General features: G+C 35.6%; 1 protein-coding gene across 6 annotated transcripts in view; it reads right to left on the reverse strand.

Moving 5' to 3' along the window:
* Positions 1–24,849, reverse strand: part of SLC25A48 (solute carrier family 25 member 48) — a 173,746-nt gene extending 148,897 nt beyond the window's left edge. For 2 of the 6 annotated variants that reach the window (XM_051978142.1, XM_051978143.1), the window contains exons 1-4: positions 24,350–24,836; positions 19,519–19,562; positions 9,391–9,462; positions 7,078–7,330 (exon numbers count right to left, since the gene is read on the reverse strand). In XM_051978142.1, coding sequence (XP_051834102.1) covers positions 7,078–7,330; positions 9,391–9,462; positions 19,519–19,562; positions 24,350–24,380 — 400 coding nt within the window. In that variant the 5' untranslated portion in view covers positions 24,381–24,836. Of the gene's footprint in view, positions 1–7,077; positions 7,331–9,390; positions 9,463–19,518; positions 19,563–24,349 lie in introns of all 6 variants that reach the window. The other 4 variants (XR_007950718.1, XR_007950717.1, XM_051978141.1 and 1 more) reach the window with 4 other exon arrangements.
* Positions 24,850–25,087: the final 238 nt, after the last annotated feature.

A 25,087-nucleotide genomic window follows, 5' to 3' on the forward strand; every position in this document is an offset into this window, starting at 1 on the left:
AGGAATTAAATTGGGAATTAAATCTGATAGGCTCATCAGGAATGGGTTGAAGAGGGAAATTACATAATATATATATACACACATATGTACATACAGACATATAATATAGTTATATATATACATAATATAAAAAGGGAAATATATGTATGTATATGTGTGTGTGTGTGTGTGTGTGTGTGTGTGTATGTGTGTGTGTAAAGAGAGAGAGAGAGAGAAAGAAACATTGACAGAGACACAGCTTGAGATATACATACCAAGAAGGTTATAGCACTTTCCAAAGTTTGTTAAAAATAAGGGGGAAAAAAACAGGATAAAGTGGGGTACAGGAAGGTGTGTAAATCAATGCCAGTGGGATAATGTATATAGATTAATGGGAATCAGATAAAGAGGGAGAAAAAAGCTAGGGGAAGAAAATAAGGGAAGGATTCATGTTGGAATTGTAGGAGAATGGTATGGAGATTAAAAAATGGCAAGGCAAGTTAGCAGGTAGAAGTAAAATAAAAAAGTTAGCAGGGATAAGAACTGAAAGATATACACAAACATAACAATGATCAGGAGTAGAATTTATTAGAAAAAAAAGAAGGGATGGTAAATCATTGATCTCAAGATCAAATTTTTTAAAATTCAGTAAAGAAATCTAAATTATATGTAAGCAATATTAATATTTAGTTGTTTATGTATGTATGTGTATATGCATATGTATATATGTATGTATATGTATATACATAGGTGTATGTATGTATATATATTGTGTGAGGTGTGTGAATATATGCACACACATATATCCATGTTTAATTGCGGCCTGCTTGGGGGGGGGACAGGAAAGAGGGAATAAAGAATGAAATAAAAAATACAGAGCAGAGAACAAAATAAAATTTACAAGGAAGTAAATAAAAGATGGACAGTTATGAATACACTGTCTTCTAATATATATGCTTTCTTAAAATGGAAGTTTATTGTTACAGATTTTGAACTCTCCCCAATGTTCTTTTGGGCACAAGACAATGCTTTTACTTTTTTCCTGTCTTTGTCTATTTTGTTTTTTCTTATTTTGCATTTATGGTTTATTTTAATTAAAGAAAGAAAATCATAGACCAATATCCCTAATTTTTAATAAAATGTTAGCAAAGAAATTATAGCAATTTGTCACTGGGACAATACACTAAGATCATATGGGATTTATATCAGGAATGCAAGGATGAGCCAATATTTGGAAAACTATTAGCATAATTGATATAGTCAATAACAAAACCAACAAAAATCATGTTATTATCTCAATATATGCAGAAAAAGCAATTTTGGAACTCTGCCCAAAAGGTAATCAAACTGAGCATTACCCTTTGATTTAACAATACTACTATTTGGTTTTTATCTAAAAAAGATAACTAAAAAGGGAAAAGATCTACATGGGTGAAAATACTGATAATAGCTCTTTTTTTTTTTTGTGGTGGCAAAGAATTAGAATTGAGGGAATAACTATCAATTGGGGAATTGCTGAATAAATTGTGGTGTAAATGAATTTAATGGAATACTGTTGTGCTATAAGCAGTGATGAGCAGGTATATTTCAGAAAAACCTGAAAAGACTTACATGAAATGATTCTGAGTGAAGTAAGCAGAACCAGGAAAAAATTATACACAGTTACAACATCATGCATTGATCAACTACTGAGGTCTTCTCAGAAATACAATAATATTACTGAGACAATTCCAAAAAACTCATGACAAAAAAGCTACCCACATCCAGAGAAAGAGCTATAGAATTTGAAAGTAGATTGAAATATATTGTTTTTACTTTTTGTGGGGTTTTGTTAGTTTTTCCATTTTATTTTGTCTTTTCTTTCACCACATGACTAATATAGAATTATGTTTCCATTTATAAACTATATCAAATTGCTTGCTGTCTTAGGGAGGGAGGAGGGAAGGGTTAAAGGAAAGAAAAGTTATAACTTAAAATCTTATAAAATGAATGTTGAAAACTATCTTTGCATGTAATTAGAAAAATATTATTTAAAAAAAGAAAAAATCTAGAAATTATTCTGCTCAATCAAGTTCTGGGGAATACAGTAGGTAAGGGAAATGCAGAGGATTCAAGGTACAATACAGAATATGCCATTGGCATTTGCTTTTCTATAATATAAGAAAGGGGCCTCTTTTAATTTTAATTATATTTTTTCAGGTTTTAGAGAATCAACTTTTTTTTTTTTTCTGAAGCAATTAAGGTTAAGTGACTTGCCCAAGGTCACACAGATAGACAGTGTTAAATGTCTGAGACCAGATTTGAACTCAGGTCCTCCTGACTTCAGGGCTGGTACTCTATCTACTGCAACACCTAGCTGCCCCACAAGAATCCACATTCTTAAAAAGGTTTCCTAATGGCTCACATTTACTGAGTCATTCTGCCTCCTTCAAATGGGGTCCAGAACAAGCTAATCTGAAAGATATAAAGAAGATTTTCTAGCCATATCTCTCCTTGTGCTTTTATGACTCTACAAAGCCCAAGTTTCCAAAGGTCTCTATCCAGAAAGACCAGAATAAGTTGAGTTTTTGGTACAAGAGGTGGCTAAATTAAGTCACTATTGGGCTTCTTTTTCCCATTAAACTGCTTTTGAAAATCAGATTCTCACCTATTACTGGGCTTTAATTGCTACTAAACAGATAATACAATAGCATGAAATTATTCTTTCTCTAGAGTTACCTATTATGCATTAAGTACTATAAAATGGTATAAGGGAATAAGGCAGACTATGATAAAAGGAGTTTTTGTTGCTATATGTTGCTGCATTCAGAATCACTTTTGCAGGTCCCTATATTGTTATAGTGTCCTTTATTAAGAGATTTCAATTATGCCAGAGATTGAGACTTCCAACTTAAATCTGATAGCTCTGCCTCTTCTGAGACAATGAACTCTCATTTATATGGACCTGGCTCCTGAAGAAGGCTGCTTGACCTGGTTTATCAACAGCTTCAGCCACCAAGGGAAAGAAGTACATGCAATTAGATTTTAGTGACCAGTAATACAGTAACAGGGGGATAACCTAGATAAAAGGAGTCCTGGCAAGTGCAAGCAGTGGGTTAGCTCATGTTTGGCTTATGAGAGAGCCTTGACAAGTGCAGCAGAGATCTTCATCCACAGAGATTCCTGGGAGGTGGTCAAAAGTTCATGGTCTCAGGCCTAAATATCATAAGACTTGAGAACAAAAGATTCCCTTTTTTGAAACAATTTTGAGTAAAAGAACATTATGGATATTTCTTACTATGTACAGTTATTTGTTGCATGGCAATGCTCATCAGAAATATCTAAACAATTATATTGGAGCAGTTACTAGAGTAGTAGAGTAGAGAGAATGAGTCTATTGCCAATATGGACACCAAGGTCATAATACCATGTTTGTAGTAAGCAGAGAACCCATGTAATCCCTCTAAGTAAGATAAAAATTCTTGTCCACTTGGATTATTTGTGCCAACAGGAAATGCATATAACCAAATGGCCTTCAATTTGTCCCCAAATGGTAAAAATGGGATTCTCCCACCTCAAGAAATTTGTTCTTGTTAACAAATAGCTCATCGTTACGTTCCCGACAAGCCAGTACAATTGTCTAATGTTCCAAAGGCCATCCTAGCAGAGGAAAGAGATCTCTGATCCAGTGGTTTCTTGGATCCAATCTCCACAACTTCTATGAAAAGAATAAATTATTTGAATGAGGTGATTCAGGCCAATTTCAATGAACTTGAGATGAAGAGAGTCATCTCTAAATGTGGACCACAACACAGTATTTGCATCTTTTTGTTGTTATTTGCTTGCTTTTTTCTTTCTTTGTAATTTTTTTCCTTTTTGATGTGATTTTTCTTGTGCAGCATGATAAATGTGGAAATATGTACAGAAAAAACTGCATTAATTTAATATATATTGGATTGCTTGCTGTCTAGAGGAGGGAGAGAAAGAAAAACTCAGAACACAAGGTTTTGCAAGGGAAAATGTTGAAAACTATCTTTGCATGTATTTTTGAAAATTAAAAGCTTATTATTTAAAAAAAAGAATGAACTGTTTGGGGATGGTTCCAGTTTACCCTCTCTGGGTAAAGTTCATTCCTTCCCTAGTGTAGTTCCCTTGGTCCATATTCCATCAAAGTACTGTAGAGAAAAAGTCTGGGTCCTTCATTTGATAGGTTTTCTTTTCCTTGGGATGGTTGGGCACCCCTTTCAAAAATGGATTTGAGGAACCAAGGTGATATGGCTGGGTCTCATAGCATGGAGGAGGTGAAACTCTTGTTTCACTGTGGTGAATGTGTATTTATTTTTATTCAAGTAAATAAATTTTATCATTGTTGAATTTCCTTACTGTGTTACAGCTAAGCAAACATCCTTTTGCTAACTATTCAATGATTTATGAATGCCACCCCAACCAACTTGGCAATAATTCCAAGTCCCTGGAGCAGGATGGAGAAGAGTCCATACTTACTCCCAAGGAAAGATGTGGGAGGCTCACCACAGAAGTTTCTAAGAGGATAAAAATTTTATATTAACTCCCTGATGTAGTTTTCAGAGATGGGGAGATTTTGGTAGGTAAGTCAAGGAATACCAAGTAGGTGACAGTGTTGTGAAAACCTAAGTATCAATTATATCTGAGCAAGCTGTATCCAAGAAGCTAATGATTTAATTTACTGCAGATGACCTTAAACTATAATTATGAATTGTTCACTCTGCCAAAAGTGTCATCTGTACAGCAACCTTGATGTTCACAGTGCTATTCTGGCTCCGCAATTCATTGTCCCTACTCCACATTAGGAGAGCCATTGTAAAATATAAAGGTAAATTACCACTACCATAAATTACCACTACTATATGAAACCGTTTGTTGTGACATGCATCTCAGTCCTTTAGGATAGGGGGAAAAAAAATCTAGTATTTCTGTCTTCTAATTTTGTTTTCTTTCTTTTTTCTTAGGGTAACTCTGTAGGGGAGGGGACAGGCAGGAGAATATAGGGTTCTTTTTTTTTTTTTTTTCTTCCTAGTAGTGACTAAACCAAGATTGTTTTTGTTTTGAAAGAATGTAAATGGTTGGAATAGGTAGGTGGTGCAGTGGCTAGAGCACCAGCCCTGAAGTCAGGAGGACTTGAATTCAAATCTTATCTCAGACACTTAACACTTCCTAGCGGTGTGACCCTGGGCAAGTTACTTAACCCCAATTACCTTAGGAAAAAAAAAAGGTAAATGGTTGAAGGTTTTACAGAAGATCCTGAGCAACATGCTACCATGGGGATACTATGTAATATGATCAACATCTACCAGGTTTTCCACTCCCACACTCTTTTTCTTGCAACTGGGATTGTTTTTCCCTAATTAGCTCCTGCCTCCCTTGATGCAGCATTCTAGTCACCTAAGTTTTCTCTTCAGTGCTTTGTGTATGCTCATTTCACTTTGACCACTGACCTGGTTTTGATTTTCTATATGGAAGTCTTTGGTCAGTTAGGAAAAACATTAATGAATCAGAGTCATCCACAGAAGGACAATTATGGCATATAGTAAGCTCTCTGTTCTTGTACCATTTCACTTTCACTTTTTATCACCATCATCCGGCACATAGCACATATTTAATAACTGCTTGCTTGATTTGTTATGAGATTCATAAACTTACAGAGTATTAGAGTAAAAAGATACCTAATAAATATTTCAATCTCTTCATTTCACAGATGAGGAAAATGAAACTAAGAGAGATAAAAGTACTATTTTCATATAACTTCTAAATAGCAGAGCAAGAATTCCAAACCAGGTCTTCTGATTCTAAGTCCAAGGTTCTTTATATTGTGCAATACTGTCTTCATTTACCTCCATGGTTCATTTTAGCTTTCTACTATGAGGAAGTTTCATAAACATTTTGTTCTAGTTATAGTTTTCACTTACATGATTTTACTATTAACCACAGAGTCTTTGGAGGGATATAATTTCTCATTACTTGCTGAGTTTCAGCATTCACGATGAGTGGATCAGTTACACAGATGGAAAATATTGATAGAAACATCACTATTTGTTTTCACTTTCGGTCCATGAATTTGACTTGAGACTTAGTAAAAGGCTCTTGATTAAGTCTCTCTTTTTACCTCTTCCAAAGGATCATGCTGTAATTCTCTACAACTTACCAACACATTCTGCCTTACTTGCAATTACATTCTTGCCTTACATCCCTTGTTATGCTATGAGTACTCTGAGAATCAAGATATTATATCATTCATTAGTACACAGTTTTGCTTGAAGAAATTACTCAGTAATCTTTGTTGAATTTATAAATGATAAAAATGGGAACATCTGCCTTTTCAAATTATAACAATAGATTTAAAAGATGGGAAAAATTATTTTACAGATGAGGAAACTGAGGTTAATTGACTTGTCTGGGAGCTCACAAATGGTAAATGGTAGCTAGGTGATACAACTGATAGAATGTCAGGTCTGAAGTTAGGAAGAGTCTTCTTCATGAATTCAAATCTGGCCTCAGATACTTACTAGCTATGTGACCCCGGTTAAGTCACTTAACCCTGTTTGTCTCAGATCCTCATCTGTAAAATGAGCTGCAGAAGGAAATGGCAAATTGCTCCAGTATCTTTGTCAAGAAAACCCCAAATGGGTCCTGAAGAAAGTTGGATACAACCAAAACCTGAAGAACAAGATCTGGGATTAGAATTCAGGTCATCTGACTTCAGAGTCAATATTCTTTCTACTATATCATTTAAAATAAAGGACATACTGGAGCAACTAGATAGCACAGTAGATAGAGCACCAGCCCTGAATTCAGGGGGATCTGAGTTCAAATCCTGCCTCAGACACAAGACATTAGCTGTGTGACCCTGAGCAAGTCACTTAACCACAATTGTCTCGCTAAATAAATAAATAAAGGACATATTTAAAATACAAAAATTAACAGTGAAAATAATTATGTAATTTAACAATTGAATTATATATATACATAAATGCATATATGTGTGTATGTATATATATATATATATATACACACACACAAACCAAATCTAGAAAACTGTCAAATATGAAAAGAGAAATGCAACAAAAACTTTGATCTTCCTACCTTTAAGAAAGGGCTGTGTTTGCATCTGTAGTCTTATCTTAATCAGGTCCACAGGACCTCCAAGTCCTACTGAAACCACGCCTGACAGCATGCTAGCCAGAATTAGATCTGACAGGGAGGGTGAGTGACTAGACTCTCCAGAGCGGTACTGTGTAAGGAACTTCTGAGTATTGCTGAAGACACCAAACACCACAGAGCTGTAGACAGCAATGCTTGCCAGTGGAAAAGACATTCCTTTAAAGAACCCAGTCACCTGGCAGTGAGATAAGGTAAAAGTTAATAGGATTATAGGCTTAAGCTAGATCCTAGAGAAGAGGGAAAAAAATCTCCTTCCCTTTTTTCCAGAAGTCAAGGACTATAGGTGTATACTAATAATGTGTATACTATCAAACATGATAGATATATTGGGTAATATGGAGAAACAGTTTTTATTCTTTTTCTTTTTTAATCATTGTTACTAAAAATACTTTGCTTAGAAATGGAGAAAGAAGGAAATATTCAGAAAGGAACAGGATATAAAAACAAAAGATAACAATAAAAAGAATACTAAAAAATAAAAGAATTCAAGAAGCACTCTATAATGACTGCTTCAGCTGCCTTCATGGCTGTTAGAACAAATCATTCTCATTTGCCCATTCCACCAGGGGACATCTTCATATGATTGGAATAGATATCCTTCTACCTATGAAAAAAATATATCCCTGAAATACCTTCAAGTTTAATCTGCATTATTGACATTTTCTCTATCACACACACACACACACACACACACACACACACACACACACACACACATAGTGCCAGTATTTTTGAGGACTCCCCAGTTATAGAAGGTTAAGCTTTGTGAGTGAAATAAAAGTATAACAATGCAGTTTCATTGCTCAATTTTAGCAAATGACCTTCATAAAGAGAATTACGGAGCTTCAACCTTTAAAAAATGTGTGACTTTATATGGGTATCCTTGATTTCTGTGAACAGCATAGCCACCTTCACCCTAATAGTTTTAATATGTTACTATGACTGAAACAGTCATCACCTTACAATAAGTTTTCCAGTGATGAGTCCTTTCAAATAATAGGTATGGCACACAATATCTCACTGTTCCTGCAATTGAACCTATAAAAAGAACAGAAACTTAATAAAATAATATATGTTTCATCCAATTGAACCAAATGGTACAAGGCAAGCTATTTGACAGATCTAAGCTGCCATCTTTTGATTGAGGAGACCCAAATTCAAATAACCATATATCTTACCCAAGTTATTCTACAGTTTGCCCTAGGTATCTTAAAGCTTTAAAAATGATCTTTTGCTTATATATTAACTTCATTTCTTACTATATTTCTTTCCCCCTTTCCTATTAAAGCAAGTCATCAATGTTCACAATGAATAATGGAAGAAAGAGAAAAAATGTAATTTGGCAAAATCAGTCAATTATATTATATTCTGCACCTGTGAGCCCCTAGTTTCTGCAAAGAAGGGAGAAAGGTGAAATACCTTAGACTTAATTACTATATATTTTTAAATTACTATACTACCTATAATTACTTTTAAATCTCTAGACACTCCTTCTATGTAGTCCTAAATACCAAAATGTAGCATCTTCCACCATACAGGCTTCAAAATCTTCAACTCAGCAAGCATTCAAATACATACTATGTACCATACTTGGCACTAGGGAGACAAAGCCAAACTGAAAAATAGGCCCTACCTCCAAGGGGATTACAGTAAACATATTTTAAATCTCATATTTGTATGGGAGGGGGATTTGCACATTTTCTTGTGGTATGTTTATTATTTAACCAGTTCCCTCCAGTTTATAACCTTAAATTCTAATACCCCAAGAAATCTTATAATGATAATCAATGAGCCTTGCTCCAGAAATCAGGATTAAAAAGAATCTGCTCTGGGGATCCTCCTGTCCCAAATGAAGAAGAAATATTAATATATCAGTCCAAGGGCTCACATAATCAGAAAAGACATTTTATTAAACCTTTAAAAACAATGAACATGGATATCACTGTGGTAAAGGAGATTCCATGCTGAAAAATGTCCCTGGATATTCTGTCCGTTTCCTGCTTCTGTGAAACACTTCTTAATGAAAAATTCTCTTACTCTGGTACTTACACATGCAAACATGTGCTCTTGCTTTCTGTCTCTCACTGTCTCTCTGTCTCTGTCTCTGTCTCTCTCTGCCTCCCTCTCTCTCTCTCTCTCTCTCTTTCTCTCTCTCTCTCTCTCTCTCTCTCTTTTTCTCTCTTACACACACACACACACACACACACACACACACACACACACCACAGTACTTACACTTTCTTTTTTATACACAGTGAGAACACAATTTAATGTGTTTCCATATCCTGTTCCAGCTTGCAAGCGAGTCTGTTGAGAGATTTAAGAAGTGAGATTATTATATTGTAAAATCAGGGAATGTTCGAGCTATGAGGGATTGTAGCCATGATTACTTCCAATTCCTTAATTATCTGGATGAAGAAAGTAAAGTCTAAGAAGAGAAAACAAATTAGGTAAAGCCAGTCAAATAACAGCACAACTGGAACTAGAACTCAAATTATGGAAAGAACACAAAGTTGTAATCTCTGTCCTCAGGGAGTTTACAATCTATTTGAGAAGATGAAACAGATAAACATATAACAAGTTAACTGACAATTAAAATTATCTATAGTAACTATAAAATGAATGGAATTGACAATGTCAACAACAGGAATTTAGTTAGGGAAATATGTTGGTCTAAAGTTGCTAAGAAGAGCTTCACGAAATTAGCAAGCATTCAACTGGGCTTTGAAATTATCTCACTTCAGACTCAGGACTAAATATAATACATCAATTCAGTAGTAAGATATCGCTTCTTTTTGATCTAAGCCTGTGACATAAGAGTACCCTTTTCCTATTCCCATCCCTACCAATGGCAACTGCTTCTCTTTTCTGTTTTCATTTCAGATGTCTCATTCTATTCCCTCCTTTTTTCCTAATTGTTTGTCCTTTATTTTTCCTCTTTTTCTCCTACTTTTATCTTTGGAACATTTCAATTAACATCTTTGGCAGCCATAAATCAGCAAATGTTTTTAATAGTTTAAAATGTTTTTAAGAAATTAGCTGAGTATTCTAAATTTTAAAAAATTAGAAAATAATAAGAAAAATAGAAGAAAGACTGAGAAAAGGAATTAATTGTTTGGAATAAGACATATAAAACTTTACCAAAAGAAGCAAATGGAAGCCAATAACTATGAGATAATGAGAAATATTAAAACAAAGTGAAGAGTTGGAGTGTATAAACAAAGCGTAATGTATCTCATCGCAAAAATAATTGATCTCAAAAATATTTCAAGGAAAGATACCTTAAGAATCACTGGACAACTTGAAAATCATGAGTAAGGGGCAACTACATGGCATAGTGGAGACTGGAGGACCTGAGTTCAAATCTGGCCTCAGATACTTAACAGCTGTGTACTCCAGACAAGTCACTTAACTTCCCATAAAAAAATATACATCATATCACCGAAATAATAAAAATGATGATAATAAAACCATTCCAATCTCTCAGAACCCAAGGGAACTTTGGAAATCAAAAGTATTTACTGGCTATCCCTTGAATGAAACCACAAAAGGAAAATTCCCAATAATATTAAAGACACTATTCTCTAATTGATAAATGGCTAAATGATATAAACAATTTTCAAAAAAATTAAAACCATTTCTAGTCATTTAAGAAATGCTCTAAATCACTACTGATCAGAGAAATGAAAATTAAGACAACTCTGAGACACCACTATACAATCTCTCAGATTGGCTGAGATGGCAGGAAAAGATAGTGATAAATATTGGAGGGGATGTGGGAAAATTGGGACACTAATACATTGTTAGAGGAGTTGTAAGCTGATCTAACCATTCTGGAGAGCAATTTGGAACTATGCCCAAAAGGCTATCAAATTGTGCATACTTTTTAATCTAACAGTGTCTCCACTGGGTCTGTATCACCAAGAGATCATAAAAAAGGGAAAAGGACCTACACGCACAAAAATGTTTGTGGCAGCCTTTTTTTGTAGTGGCAAAAAACTGGAAGCTGAGTGGATGCCCATCAGTTGGGGAGTAGCTACATAAATTATGGTATATGAATGTTATGGAATATTATTGTTCTATAAGAAATAATCAGTAGGATGATTTCAGAAAATCCTGGAGAGAATTTTTTAAAATAGCTTTTTATTTACAAGTTATATGTATGGGTAATTACAGCATTGACAATTGCCAAACCTTTTGTTCTAATTTTTCCCCTCCTTTCCCTCACCCTTCCCCTAGATGGCAGGATGACCAGCAGATGTTAAATATATTAAAGTATAAATTAGATACACAATAAGTATACATGACCAAACCGTTATTTTGCTGTACAAAAAGAATCGGACACTGAAATATTGTACAATTAGCCTGTGAAGGAAATCCAAAATGCAAGCAGGCAAAAATACAAGGATTGGGAATTCAACATGATGGTTCTTAGTCATCTCCCAAAGTTCTTTCACTGGGCATAGCTGGTTCAGTTCATTACTGCTCCATTGGAACTGATTTGGTTCATCTCATTGTTGAAGATGGCCAGATCCATCAGAATTGATCATCATATAGTATTGCTGTTAAAGTATGTAATGATCTCCTGGCCTTGCTCGTTTCACTCAGCATCAGTTAAGTCTCTAAGCCTGGAGAGAATTATATGACCTAATGCTAAGTGAAGCGAATAAAACCAATAGAACATTGTATATACAGCAATAACAAGATTATATGATGATCAACTCTGAGGGACACTGTCTTTTTTTAAACAACAAAGTGATTTAGACCAATTCCAATAAACTTGGGTTTGAGAGATTTATCTGCATCCAGAAAGAAGACTATGAGGACTGAATGTGGGATCACAACATAATATTTTCACCATTTTTGTTGTTTGCTTGATTTTTTTCTCTTTCTCTTTTTCTTCCTTTTTGATCTGATTTTTCTTGTGCAATATGATCAATGTGAAAATATGTATAGAAGAATTGCGCATATTTAACATATATTGGCTTACTTGCTTTCTAGGGGGAGAAGGGAAGGAGAAAAATTTAGAACACAAGGTTTTACAAGGGTTAATGTTGAAAACTATCTTTGTATATATTTTGAAAATAAAAAGCTATTATTAAAAAAAAAAAAACATTAAAGACAAAATCTAAAGTTTCCAGATAAAAAGAAATACTCCAAGAAGCCAAAATGAAAGAATTCAAGCATCAAGGATTCAGACTCAGAATAAAATACAATTTTATAGTTGCCATTATCAAGGTATGTATAAGATATTCTCAAAGGTAAGATAAAGGCTGAAAACCAATAATAACTTTTCCAGGAAAACTGATAAGGGAAAAAAATCAGTATTTAATGATTTAAACATTCCTGATGAATAGTCTGGAGCTGAGTAAAAACTATGAAATACACTCACAGGAATCATATAGAAGAGAAATTAGACTTATTCTCTGTGACCCCAGAGGGCAGAGTCAGGAGCAATAAGTAAATGTTGCAAAGAGTCAAATTTAGGCTTTGATGTTCAAAAAATTTTCCTAAGAATTAAAGCTGTCCAACTATGAAATGAACTATCTAGAGAATGGGTTTCCCTCCTTCAGAGTTCTTTTAATAGAGGCTGGATAATTAATTGCCATGTATGTTGTGATGGGGATTTTTTCTTGATGGCTAGATAGTTACAGGCTGATTCCAACTCAAATTCTGTGAAATAGCAATGTGGAGTCTTGAGAAAAGAAGACTTAGGAGGTATTAAGACTTTTATCTTAAAGTATTTAGAAGGATGCAACAGAGCAGCAGGAGTAAATTGATTCTGCTTTGCCACAGTACTAGGTTTGATAGTTAAGCCTTGGAATGTTATCAGTTTAAGGTTAATATGATAACAAGAACTTCCTGATAATTAAGGATGTCTGTACATTGAATGATCTTCCTTGTGATGTAGTGAGCTTCCAATCAAGCATACAGATACTGGATTTCCAGTTGCACAGTATATTGTGGAGGGCATTTTTGTACTGTGGTGGAAGTTGCAAACATATTCTGTTTGTAGAATTTAGGCTCCTAATTGGATTCTATCATATATGTATTGAAATTTACTAAAATGAATTCTAATTCTAATTAGGTAATTATTGCTAGCAATTTAAATGCCACCAGGAATGTTCATTGGCAGTTGGTATTCAGCCTTCAAGAAGCTTCTGTTTTGCTGAAGTAAACAAATCCCTTCTGGCAAAAATGCAATAGTTTCAATAATGGTAATTTGTTATGGGCCAAGGTGCTAAGTCACTGGAATTAATAGACAATGCTTATGTACTTAGTTCACACCTTTAAGAGAGTTCACACATTAGTTCACATCCTTGGAGTTCACACCTTTGGGAGATTTCACACATTGGTTCACACCTTTAAGAGAGAATATATAAGGAGAAGTTCCCACAAGTCCAAGAGAGACTTTGGGAGATTCACAAGTCTGACCCACAATTCTACTCTCTGGGAGGAGGAGTCAAGATTCATTTCAACTTCAACTTTTGTGCTTGCTGGAGACAGAGGGAACTGGAGGCTGAAGCTGGCAGAGGAAAAGGAAAAGGACTAGCAATAAGCACTCTTGGAACCAAGAAGAGAGATAGGCCTCAAAGAAAGCTAATCGGGTTATTTTGAAGGAAACAATAAAGGATCTGGACTTTAACAGCTGGCTGCATTTGAGATGATTATTACTCAGAACTGGAACTAAGGCTGCCTCCAGAAGCCCCCTAAGAAACCTGCTCTCAGAGAACAATCATATTTTAGAGAAGAGAATATTATATTCTGGTGCCTGAACGTGGGACAGACATAATCCTGATTCCAGTGGAAAAGCCTCTGATCCTGATCCCAGGGGAAAAGTCTCCTTGACCCAGAAATTAGGGTGAGGACCAAAACAGACAAGGAAACTTTGTTAAAGAGCTAAAATAGTATTTTGGCTGAAATGGGACAGATGTTTAGAAAACAGCCTTCTCTTCAAGGAAAACGTGTAGAGAGCATTGTAAGGGTTATGACAAGCAAGCTTTGATTATAATTTGGGAGATCACTGAACTTTTAGAAACTGTACAGTATACATCTCCTTGGTTCTCTATGGAAAAAGAATTGGAATCTAGAGGAGTGGAAATTAATAGGAGAGCAACTTTGTCAATCCTATAATGATAATGGACCTGACTCAATTCCCAAAGACACACTTAATACATTTAATTTAATACAACTGGCCTTAGGAAATTATATAAGTGTTAGAATAAGGAAAAAGAAGAAAGAACAGGATGGGGAGGTGCCAACTTACCTAGGTGAAAAGGATGAAGAACCAGAATTAGATCATTCCCAATCCCCTGACCTCCCTCCCTCAATTAACTCTTCATGGGTAGAGGAAGGAGGAGGAGAGGGAGAGGCAGAAACACAAACAGAATCATCTATGAAGCAGTCTGTGACAAGATTAGAAAAGGCATTAGTTAAGGCAAAAAATGAGGGACAGGATGTATCCAATTTAATACATGCATACCCTGTGATTGAAGAGCTTGACTCTTCAGGTCAATGAAGGAGAAGAAACACTCCTTTTGATTTGGAAAAAGTTAAGGATTTGAAAAAAGGTTGCACTCTTTTTGGGGCTACATCATCTTCTGTTAAGATGCTACTAGATAGTTTGGTTTATGAAATCCTAACCCCCAGTGATCGGAAATTCATAGCAAGGACATGTTTAGAACCTGAACAAAACTTGTTATGGCTTTTGGAGTATCATGAATTATGTAGAATTCAAGCCAGACACAATAGGCAAACAGGAGTTAACGTACAAATCATTTTTGACCAACTAGCTGGTGAAGGTCAGTATGGAGAGAATTCAGAACAGATTAATTACCCCACAACAGCTTATGAGCAGATCATAACTGTGGCCATAAAAGCTTGGGGCTCCCTTCCAGGAAAAGATCAAGGGAAAGCCTTCACAAAAATAGAGCAAGGTACCAATGAACCTTTTGTGGATTTCGTGGGACATTTGCAAACAGCTGTCACAAGAACCACTGGAGAAAATGCAGCTACAGAAATAATGACCAGACATCTGGCTAAGGAAAATGCTAATGAGGGATTTGCCAAAGAATTATATGGGGACTGCACAAAGATGCTTCTTTAGAGGAGATCATAAGATGCTGTGCCACAGTGGGCACAATGCTTATTATACTCAGACTATGATGAACATGGGAAGACAGACTTCCTCTTGACAAGGGACTTCTAGAGAAACTCGTCGATGCTTTCATTGTGGAAAAGTTGGACATCTAAGAGCTCAGTGTAGATATGGAGATAGAGTGAGAAGACAGGGTGAGAGAAAACCTCAAACCCCATATCCAAAATGCCACAAGAGCTTCCACTGGGCCTCAGCATGTAGTTTGACCCAGGGAAAGGAGAGGCTCCAAGATATCATACAAAAGATAGGTGGGGCATGATGGCAGCTGAGTTTACACCCAGAAAATCTTTAGAAGGTCAAGGCTCTGATGTGACCAATCATCTGAAAAGCAATCACATGGCAGAAAGGGATTACCCGATCAGTCAGCCAAAAAGCAATCAGATAGCAGAAAGGGATTACAATTGGCAAGAATACAGGCTTTTTGAACCAACAGGGCAGTGTCCAGTGCAACAGCTCCAATGTAATTGCCAAAAATGAGGAGAAATCCCAAAAGTGGTAAATAGAAGGGAATTAGACAGGTTAACTGCCTGGGAGAGAGGGTTTGCTTGAATTCAAACACATAGAGTAGGAAACAGATGGGTGATAATGAGCACCTCAAGAGACAGAAAAAGAGAAAAATCTGAAAACAAAAAAGACCTAAACAAAGAAGATTCCTAATGCAGGAATCATTGGATTCCCTAATACAAGAAAAGACTGTTGCAGGACTTGAAAACCAGTAGGAATCATTGGATTCCTTGAGATGAAAAATTATTGATGAGACTATTGCAGAACTTCAAAGCTTGCAGGAATTATTGGATTCCTGGCATATGAACTAATGGACAATGGATTCCTTTTGGACTATTTCTAGGACTTATGGACATGTATCATTTTGATTCATATTATTTGTTACATCACTACTAGTCTGTGTTATATTGCTATGTGCTTATGTAATTTATGTAATTATGTGTAATACCTCTTATATTGATGGATTTATGTATACCTGTTTCAAATGAGCCCTTTCAGAAATACCCTAATCTGATTTGATTTCCCATTTCCTTTGGTGCTTTCATCTCCCTTCATGAGAAGTCAGGGAAGGCATAATCACCTCCTTTATGGTGTTTTCACCCCTTTTTGAGCAGTCAGGGATGGCATGTCCCTTCTTTTGGGGAGTTCTCACCTCCTTGAGAAATCAGGGACCACCTATGTTCTAAAATCAAAAGAAGGTGGGAACTATTATGGGCCAGAACTTAAAACAAAGTGCTAAGTCACTGGAATTAATAGAGACAATGCTTATGTACTTAGTTCACACCTTTAGAGTTCACACCTTTAAGAGAGTTCATACATTAGTTCACATCCTTAGAGTTCACACCTTTGGGAGAGTTCACACATTGGTTCACACCTTAGAGTTCACACCTTTAAGAGAGGTTATATAAGGAAGAGCTCCCACAAGCCCAAGGGAGACTTTGGGAGATTCACAAGTCCAGAAGATTCACAAGTCTAACCTACAATTCTACTCTCTGGGAGGAGGAGTCAAGATTCATTCCAACTTCAACTTTTGTGCTGGCTGGAGACAGAGGGAGCTGGAGGCTGAAGTTGACAGAGGAAAAGGACTAGCAATAATAGCTCTTGGAACCAAGGAGAGAGATTGACCTCCAAGAAAGCTAACTGGACTATTTTGAAGGAAACAATAAAGGATCTGGACTTTAACAGCTGGCTGCATTTGAGGTGATTATTACTCAGAACTGGAACTAAGGCTGCCTCCAGAAGCCCCCCAAGAAACCTGCTCCCAGAGAACGATCATATTTTAAAGAATAGAATATTACAGTAATTGATGAGCATTTTTATCCTATAATCTGGTAGGTAGCACAAGTAATGCTGGTTCAAATTTTTTTTGGGGGGGATTTCTAGACCTGATGTCACCTGATTTTGGTTGAGGGAACTTCCTCAACCAAACCAGGTCAGTAACTCATCTTTAACTTCTAGTCTTAGAAAATTATTTAAGTAACTAAGTGGTTTGTCACTAAATGACTTGCCATAGTCACATAGCATTAGTGGCAGGACAGGTCTTCCTGACTCCAAACTAGCAGGCTCTCTATCTGCCTTTCAACTTGAAATTTCTAGAGCATTCCTCAATGATGAGAAATATTTAAGAAGTGACATAGCCAGGATGCAAATCTAGATCTTTTGATGCCAATTCTAGAATTCTTTTTACTACCTTCCACTGTGGTTAAGAGAATATTCATTTGTTTTTCTATAGTAAACACCCTTCAGATTTACACATTACAATATTCAACCAGAGCAAGCATTCCTTAGACATAACTTATTCTACTCATAGGGCACCAAGGCACCATGACATTCCTTCCTTGCATAGTAAGCCCTTCACAGGGTTTGACCATTTTCCATCATGCTCCATATACCTCATCTTTATTTTCAGGTCCATTAAATTAAAATTGTCAGCATGAGGGACATGGAGAAAAAATACAAGCTAAAAAGGCAATTGAAGTTCCAAGTATAAAACAAACCAAAAGATTTCTAAAATTCAGGACATCTTAGTAGCATCAACAAGTTCAACCTTGGCCAAGGTTGAAACAAATAAAGCATAATACTAAATTAATATTGTTTCCTTTCCTTTTATACAAAAATAAATTATTTCTATCTAAGAATGTTCCAGAATGCATTTAAACCATAAACGATCAATTAATCACTAAGAATTTATTTTGCATCAAATATGTAACAAGCACTGTAATAGATTCTAAAGGTATAAAAGTAAAAATGAAATAGTCCCTGTTCTCAAGAATCTTACATTCTATAGAGTAAAATGATGATCATGATAATGATGATAACTAGTATTTATATAGCACTTTAAGGTCTACAAAACATTTTACATGTGCTATGTAATAGCATTGCATATTATATATGTAATAGATATAACATTTATATATTCACTTTGCATATGTTAGATATTTATAAATATATGTAATATTTGCAACATTAGCACAAGGTTAACAGGGAGGAAAAATAAGAACTGAGGGATCAAGAACAAAAGATCAAAACATCTTTTAGAATGTAATGTTTATTTTTATAAGAAGATATATATTATAAGAGGTGGAGATGAGAAGGGAGTACATCGCAGGCAAAGGGAACACAGCAGAAGAAACACTACTGCGTGTAAGGGACAGAAAGAAGGCAAGTATTGCTGGTTAACAAAATGTATGGAGGGGAGAAATATATACAAAAATATACAAAATCCAGAAAGGAAGCCTAGAGCTAGGTTCTCAAGAAAGGAGTTTGAATATCCTGTGCTATTTAGAATGATAAAGTAGAGAAAGAAATGGTAGTGGTAGTGGTGGTGGGGAAACAGACTGGATTTGAGACCTGATTCTGCTGCTAGACAAGCTCTATATTCCTTCCCAGATCTAAATCCTAAGCATTGACCCCAAGATTCTGCAAGGAATATAATTTTCTAACTTTTAAAATCTTATAGTAATATATAAATCAGAGACTACTGGTGTCATTTCAATATGACCCACTCACTAACTATTTACATTTAGGCATGCATCTTTAGTCATTTGGTCCTAATCTCTGCTTTTTCAGCCATAAAATGAGGAGGATGATATTTGTATTCGTTCCACAGGACAGTTATGTGGATTACATGAGATAATGGATACAAGGTGATAAATAAATGCATGTCACTTTATTTATTAGAAAGCTTAAAGAAAAAAGTTATCTGTCAACTAGTCTACTACATTAAATACTTAAGTGCCTACTACTATAAGTGCCTAGTATGTGACAGTCACTGAAGCTACCAAAGAAAATAAGGGTAAAAAAAAAACCATCCCTAATTTCAAATAATTCACTGTATCATAGGATAGACAACATACAAACAAAACATATAGAGTCAGAGGGAATGCACTAAGGAAATTTAGCAAAACCTTCTTGTAGAAGTAGGACTTCAGCTAAAGCTTAAAGAAAACCAGAGAAACCAAGAGGCAGAGATGAGAAGAGAGAGAATGTCTGAGAAAAGAAACTAGAGCTTCTAGACAGGAGGTTTCTTTGACTCTTACAGGGAGACATTCTGGGTTAGATTCCCTATAGAGGGTAGTGCAACATACCCCAGTGCTCCTCACCCACACTTCTTATAAGTACCAGCAAACATTAAGTCAGTAAGATCCTTATCTTACATAGCAGTTATTCTTTACTTTTCAAAAGTATTGCAATGTCCATACCTTAACTGTGTCCAGAGGATGACCCACAATAACACTTGTAGCACCTGTAAATGAAAAGAAAAACAATACAATATAGTGACTCCTGACTCCTCACTTAATTCACAATGTTGAATGACAAATCAGTTTAGGATCCATCCACAGAATCAACAAGGTATAAACTTTGCAAAGGGGATATCTTTGTACCTCACACATGGTTGTAGGCATTTATAGTTTATAATTAGCTTTAAAATATAAAAAAAAATACAAATTAACATGAATAAGGGCAGGAATCCACTTCTACAGTAACTTATAGCTATCATATCTACAGTTTGCTAAATATGGAATACTCATATTAGAAGATGTGACCAAGAAGAGCTAAATTAAATTAACACATGACAAGAGATTAAGCCATTATTCTCTTTTAAGAAGTCTCTTTCTTCACATAGTAAAACTTGTAACCTACATTTGGGATGTTGATAAGGGGAGAGTATTGCCTCACCCAAGAGATACTATAGATCCCACGCAGAATCAAGGGGATTTCATCAAAAGAATCCTTAAATATCAGCTTTCTACTAGCCAAAATTATTTTGAATTTTTTTATAAATGTTTTTATTCATTCATTCATTCATTAGAATATAAGTTTCTTGAAGGAGGGATTTTTTTTTGGGGGGGGAGGATTAGAGAAGGTCTTTGCATTCTTTACTAGTACATTGTCTCAGCACACAATGGTTATATATTCAATTCTTGACATATATAACCTCTTCCGATACAAAATAAAGGTCTCATTCATTAACCATATTAACTTGATCAGACTTGTTATCACTATGTACAAACTTGAGACTTCATCAAAATTTTATATGTGGCATGAGTGAGGATGTTTATGGCTTACATTGCAAAAGAGATTCAAGGCTAAAATAACACTTTTTAATATTACTTAATAAATCTTAATCCCCACATTGAGCCTCATTTGTGAAATAAGCATGTTGAACTGGATGACTTCTGTAGCTCCCTATAATCTCCGATTTTATGATGCTAAGATTATCAACTGTTCAAGGTCAAAGAGGGAATAACTTACAGACCTGGGATTTGAACTTTTGTTCTTTGTTTCTAAATAAGGATCCTGTTTCTCCCTGGATTTTTGGGACATTGATCTCTCTTGATTTTTTTCCATCTTTTTGATCAATTTTTTTTATCTCTTTTGCAGTATCATCATTCTTATCCTGACCCCAGTGTTTCAGTATATTCTAGGGACATCTTTTCTTTTTTCTTTTAGTACTCTCTCTTAATAGTCAGCTCAGGTGGGTCAAATATCATCTCTATGAAGATAAGTTCTGAGTCCCAGTATCATATCTCCAACATCTCCACCAGATTGTCCCATAGACACCTCAAATTCTATGTATCTAAAAAAGGATTGATTACCTTCTTTCTCCTAAACTAATCCATTCTTCTAACTTCCTTTTTTCTCCTAAGGATACCACTATGTTTCCATTCACTAAGATATAAAAAACAAGAGTTATACTTGACTCTCCATTTTCTCTCACACCCTCAAAATCAAAAAATTGCTAAGTTCTGTTGATTCTGCTCTTATAATATGTCACATATTTATCCTCTTTTCTCTACTTATATCATCACTATTCAAATTCAAGTCCTTATTACCCCTTACTTGGACTATTATAGTTTTTTAAATTTTTCTTGCTGTCTGCAAGTCATTCCCCCTCACCAATCACATAGTTGTCAGATCAGTATTTCTCAGTGACATGTCATTCCTCTACTCAAAAGGCTCCAGTAGCTTCCTATTATCTCTAGAACAAAGTATAAGGGCCTTACATGTCATTTAAAACTCTTCATAGATTTTTTTTTATCCATGTTAATAATACATTATTTCCCATTATGCACTCTTGATTTTAGCCAAACTGGTCTATGTGGCTTTTCCTCACATATGGCATTCATTTCCCACATGTTTGCTTTTACATTGGACTCAAAGAAGTTCTCTATAACTTTTATGAATCATTCCAGGGTTCTTCTCTTTAGGGCCAACTGCTCTAGAATGTAGACAACTCTTTAAATACTTAAAGCCAGTTATTATGTGTCTCACAAATCTTTTCTTTCCCAAATTAAATAGAGAAGCTAAAATAAGGATTTTTTCCATTTGTAGTCATTTAAAAAAGTATTTTGAATGTAGCTCATATTTACTAATCTATGTATATCTTTTGTCCCTCCAGAAGAATTCAATATCCTTGAGATCAGACAGTAGTTCAATATTATCTTTTAGTTATCCTATGTTGCAGAGGTGAAGAGGTAATGCATTACAGGCATGGTAGTCAACCTACCCAAAAGCATGGAAATAGATATTGGAATGTAGGAATATTGTATGTAATTACAAGAAATCCAATATGGCTGGAACAAAGTGAGTAAAGGATTCACATCCTTTATCAAATATTTGAAAAGGAAATGCAGATACAGATTGAAAAGCACCTTAAATATCAAAATGGAGGGATTTTTATTTAATCCTAAAGGCAATAGGGAAACACTAGAGCTTACTGAGCTAAGGAGTGTCATAGCCAAATTCATGTTTTGAAATACAATTTTAATAATTGTATGGAGGATAGATTGAAGAGAAGAAACACTAGATTAAGGGAGAATGATGAAGTTACTGCAATAATCGAGGTCAGATATAATGTGAGCTAAAATTAGGGTAGTATTAATGTGAGTAGAAAGAAGAGAATAATGAAAAAGATGTGGACAGAGATTATAAGATTTAAGGAGACAGGGATAACTTTAAGATCGCAGACCTTAGTGATTGTAAAGATAGTCAATGCTCTTGACAAAATGCAGGTAAGTGGAAGAGAAGTGATTCTGAAGAAACAGTGAGTTCTATTTTGTATATATTATGTTTGATATTCCTAGAGCACATCAAGTTTGAAATGTCCAAGAAGTGTACATTGATGTGGGCCAGGATCTCAGAAGAGAATCTAAGATTAGATAAGTAGATTTGGAAGTATACGTATGCCTGCATCACAGATGCTTATAAATACAGCCTAACATGTTCTTTCTTATTCTTAGGTTCTTATTACTGTTGAGTAATATTTTCCCCTACTAATTCCTATACTTTTCTTGATATCTTATATCTACAATATATTTACCAATTGAGGAAGGCATCGTAGTACGGTGGAAAGAACACTGAAAAATGTTGTCACAGGACCTTATTTCAAATCCCAGTTTTGATACGTGATCTCTTTTGATACATGGCAAATTAATTCATATCTCTGTGCCTTAGCTTCCTTATTTGTAAAACTGATGATCCCTAAGATCCCTTCCAACTCTTCATTTATGATTCTCCTTAATTTCCACATTAATTGACACCATCTTCAGGGCAATCTGAGTGCTGGCTCAGGGGCATTACAGTGTGTGCTACAAGCTAGGAGCACTTTCCTGAAGACGGCTGATAAAGAATTTCTCTCGTGAGGTGAGTTAAGATAAAAGTAATTAAGTAAGGGAAAGAGAAAATGGGAGCATAGAAAATAGGCCAAAGAAGAGAAGAGCCAGAAAGGACCTGTTCAGTCAGAAGAAAAGTAAATGAATCTCTGAGAAAGGAGAGGTTAGTGCATAATAGAGAGCACAGAAGAAAAAAAAAAAAGAGGCCAGTCTTCCTAATGTCTTTTTGACTACTTTCCAGGCATAGCTTTTTCCTCTATTGGAGGGGAACAGAGCCATGGAGAAGAATGGGGAATATGGCCAAATGTGCTTGAATGAATAGTGATTTTAGGAAAGAGAACAAATGAAGGCAACTAGGTGGTTCAGAGGACGCCAAACAATAGTCTTGAAGAAATATTGGAGAAAATTAAAAGGCTTAAATAAGATTAGCGATGGCAATGGAGAAGAGGGAAGGAAGAGAGGAGGTGACAAATGAGGAAAAGGCAGAGTTTTTTGAGGGGGAGAAAGGGTTTTCTCAAGTTAACAGGAAATCAGACAGGTTTCTGCAAGCTTTTAAAAATGTCAAACCAAACCCCCAGATACTTCAGTAACAGTGCCAGTTTGAACTTTTAAATAATTTGGGTGCATGCTACCTCCTTGCCAAAACTTCTGGACTAATTTATTCTGTTGATATAGATATCTCACTTAGCTTCAACCTGATCTATCTTTGATTAGACCTTTTAAACTCCATCAGTCTCCCAAGGGAAGCACTAGCCCTTCCTCTCCTCTAACTGCCATAAAATGGGGATTCTGAAGGTATCCTGGAACCTAGTAGCACCACCCCTCAGTAAAGGGTGCAGTCAACACAACACATTGTCGAAAGACTCATGTCATGTTTCTGATGAGTCAGAGGATACTTACTTATCAAGATTTCCCACTGGCAATCAGATATGTCCAGTCATAAAAGGGTGTGTATTTTTAAAAGCCAGTCTATTGGCTGAGGACTCTTACTAGGAGTTTAATGATTAGACTATTATTCCACATAAATGGGATTTTTTAGTTAAAATAGTAACGGTTTAAAAATAGGTTTAATGTTTTCCAATTTTTTTTTTTTTCTTTTTAAGGTGAAAGTCTGGTTAGGTGTCCTCCTTAGATACAGTACACAAACACCACCTGTAAAGGTCCTTAAGGGGTATAAATCTCTAAATATCTGAGGCTGTGGCAAATTTATTCTGATTTCCAACAGCCTAATGATATATTCAGTCAAACTTGCCCTGAAATGCACATATGCTAATTTCCTTACACCCTATCTAATTCATAAAGTCCTTCACCGTCAACTCTGCTACCCACTCTGGGTCAGAGTTCAATAACATCATTTTTCTACCTCTGTCCCATCGCTGATATTTAGATACCGGGAATTTCCAAAAAGCAAACTTACCCCCGATCCAGCCAGCCAAAAAATCTTCCATAATTTAGCAGTGTCGTTCCAATTCCACGTGACGATCTATGTGTTTGTTTATTTTAAAAGGGTGCAGGGAAATAAAGTAGACAGATTGAGGTAGTGGTGATAGAGAAGCCTTTAGAAGTTTACAAGCCCCATTCAGCTTCCTTTGCACGTGCAGCCCGTTAGCGATCCAGCCTCTGGCACCTGAGATAAAACCCGGGGGTTTCTCCAAATCCGTGCCTAGTTCGGAGTTATCCTACTGAGTGTCTCTTTCTACAAGTTTCGAAGAACTTAGAAGTAGCAGAGCAGGACGCTTCACCTCTCTCACAGCATGTCTCAAAGTAGCTCACCGCTGGAGTTTACAGAACGCCCCTGGACCTTAAAGGTACAGTACACGGATCTAAGCAATTACCCGGGCAGGGCCTGTACAGAGCACCCCTTGGCACAGAGTTTACATTGAAAGAGAAATTCAAACAATCTATCCTACCACAACCTGCATGTCTGCAAACCTCCATATGAAGAAAACGCCCAGTCTTCTAATTTGAACCTCTGTAGAAAATAGACAAAGATTAAGATCCTGGAAGTGTCTGCAGGGTTAATTTCTCAAGGCGATACAGTGGTGGATAATAAACTATCTCACTCCTCAAAGTGGAGAGACCAGTAACTACTAAGGAAAAAAGTCATTTCTGAAATTAATCTCTTTCACTTCTAACCAAGAAAAACAAAACCCAA

The sequence above is a fragment of the Antechinus flavipes genome, chromosome 2, assembly GCF_016432865.1.
Source record: "Antechinus flavipes isolate AdamAnt ecotype Samford, QLD, Australia chromosome 2, AdamAnt_v2, whole genome shotgun sequence".
Taxonomy (NCBI): Eukaryota; Metazoa; Chordata; class Mammalia; order Dasyuromorphia; family Dasyuridae; genus Antechinus; species Antechinus flavipes.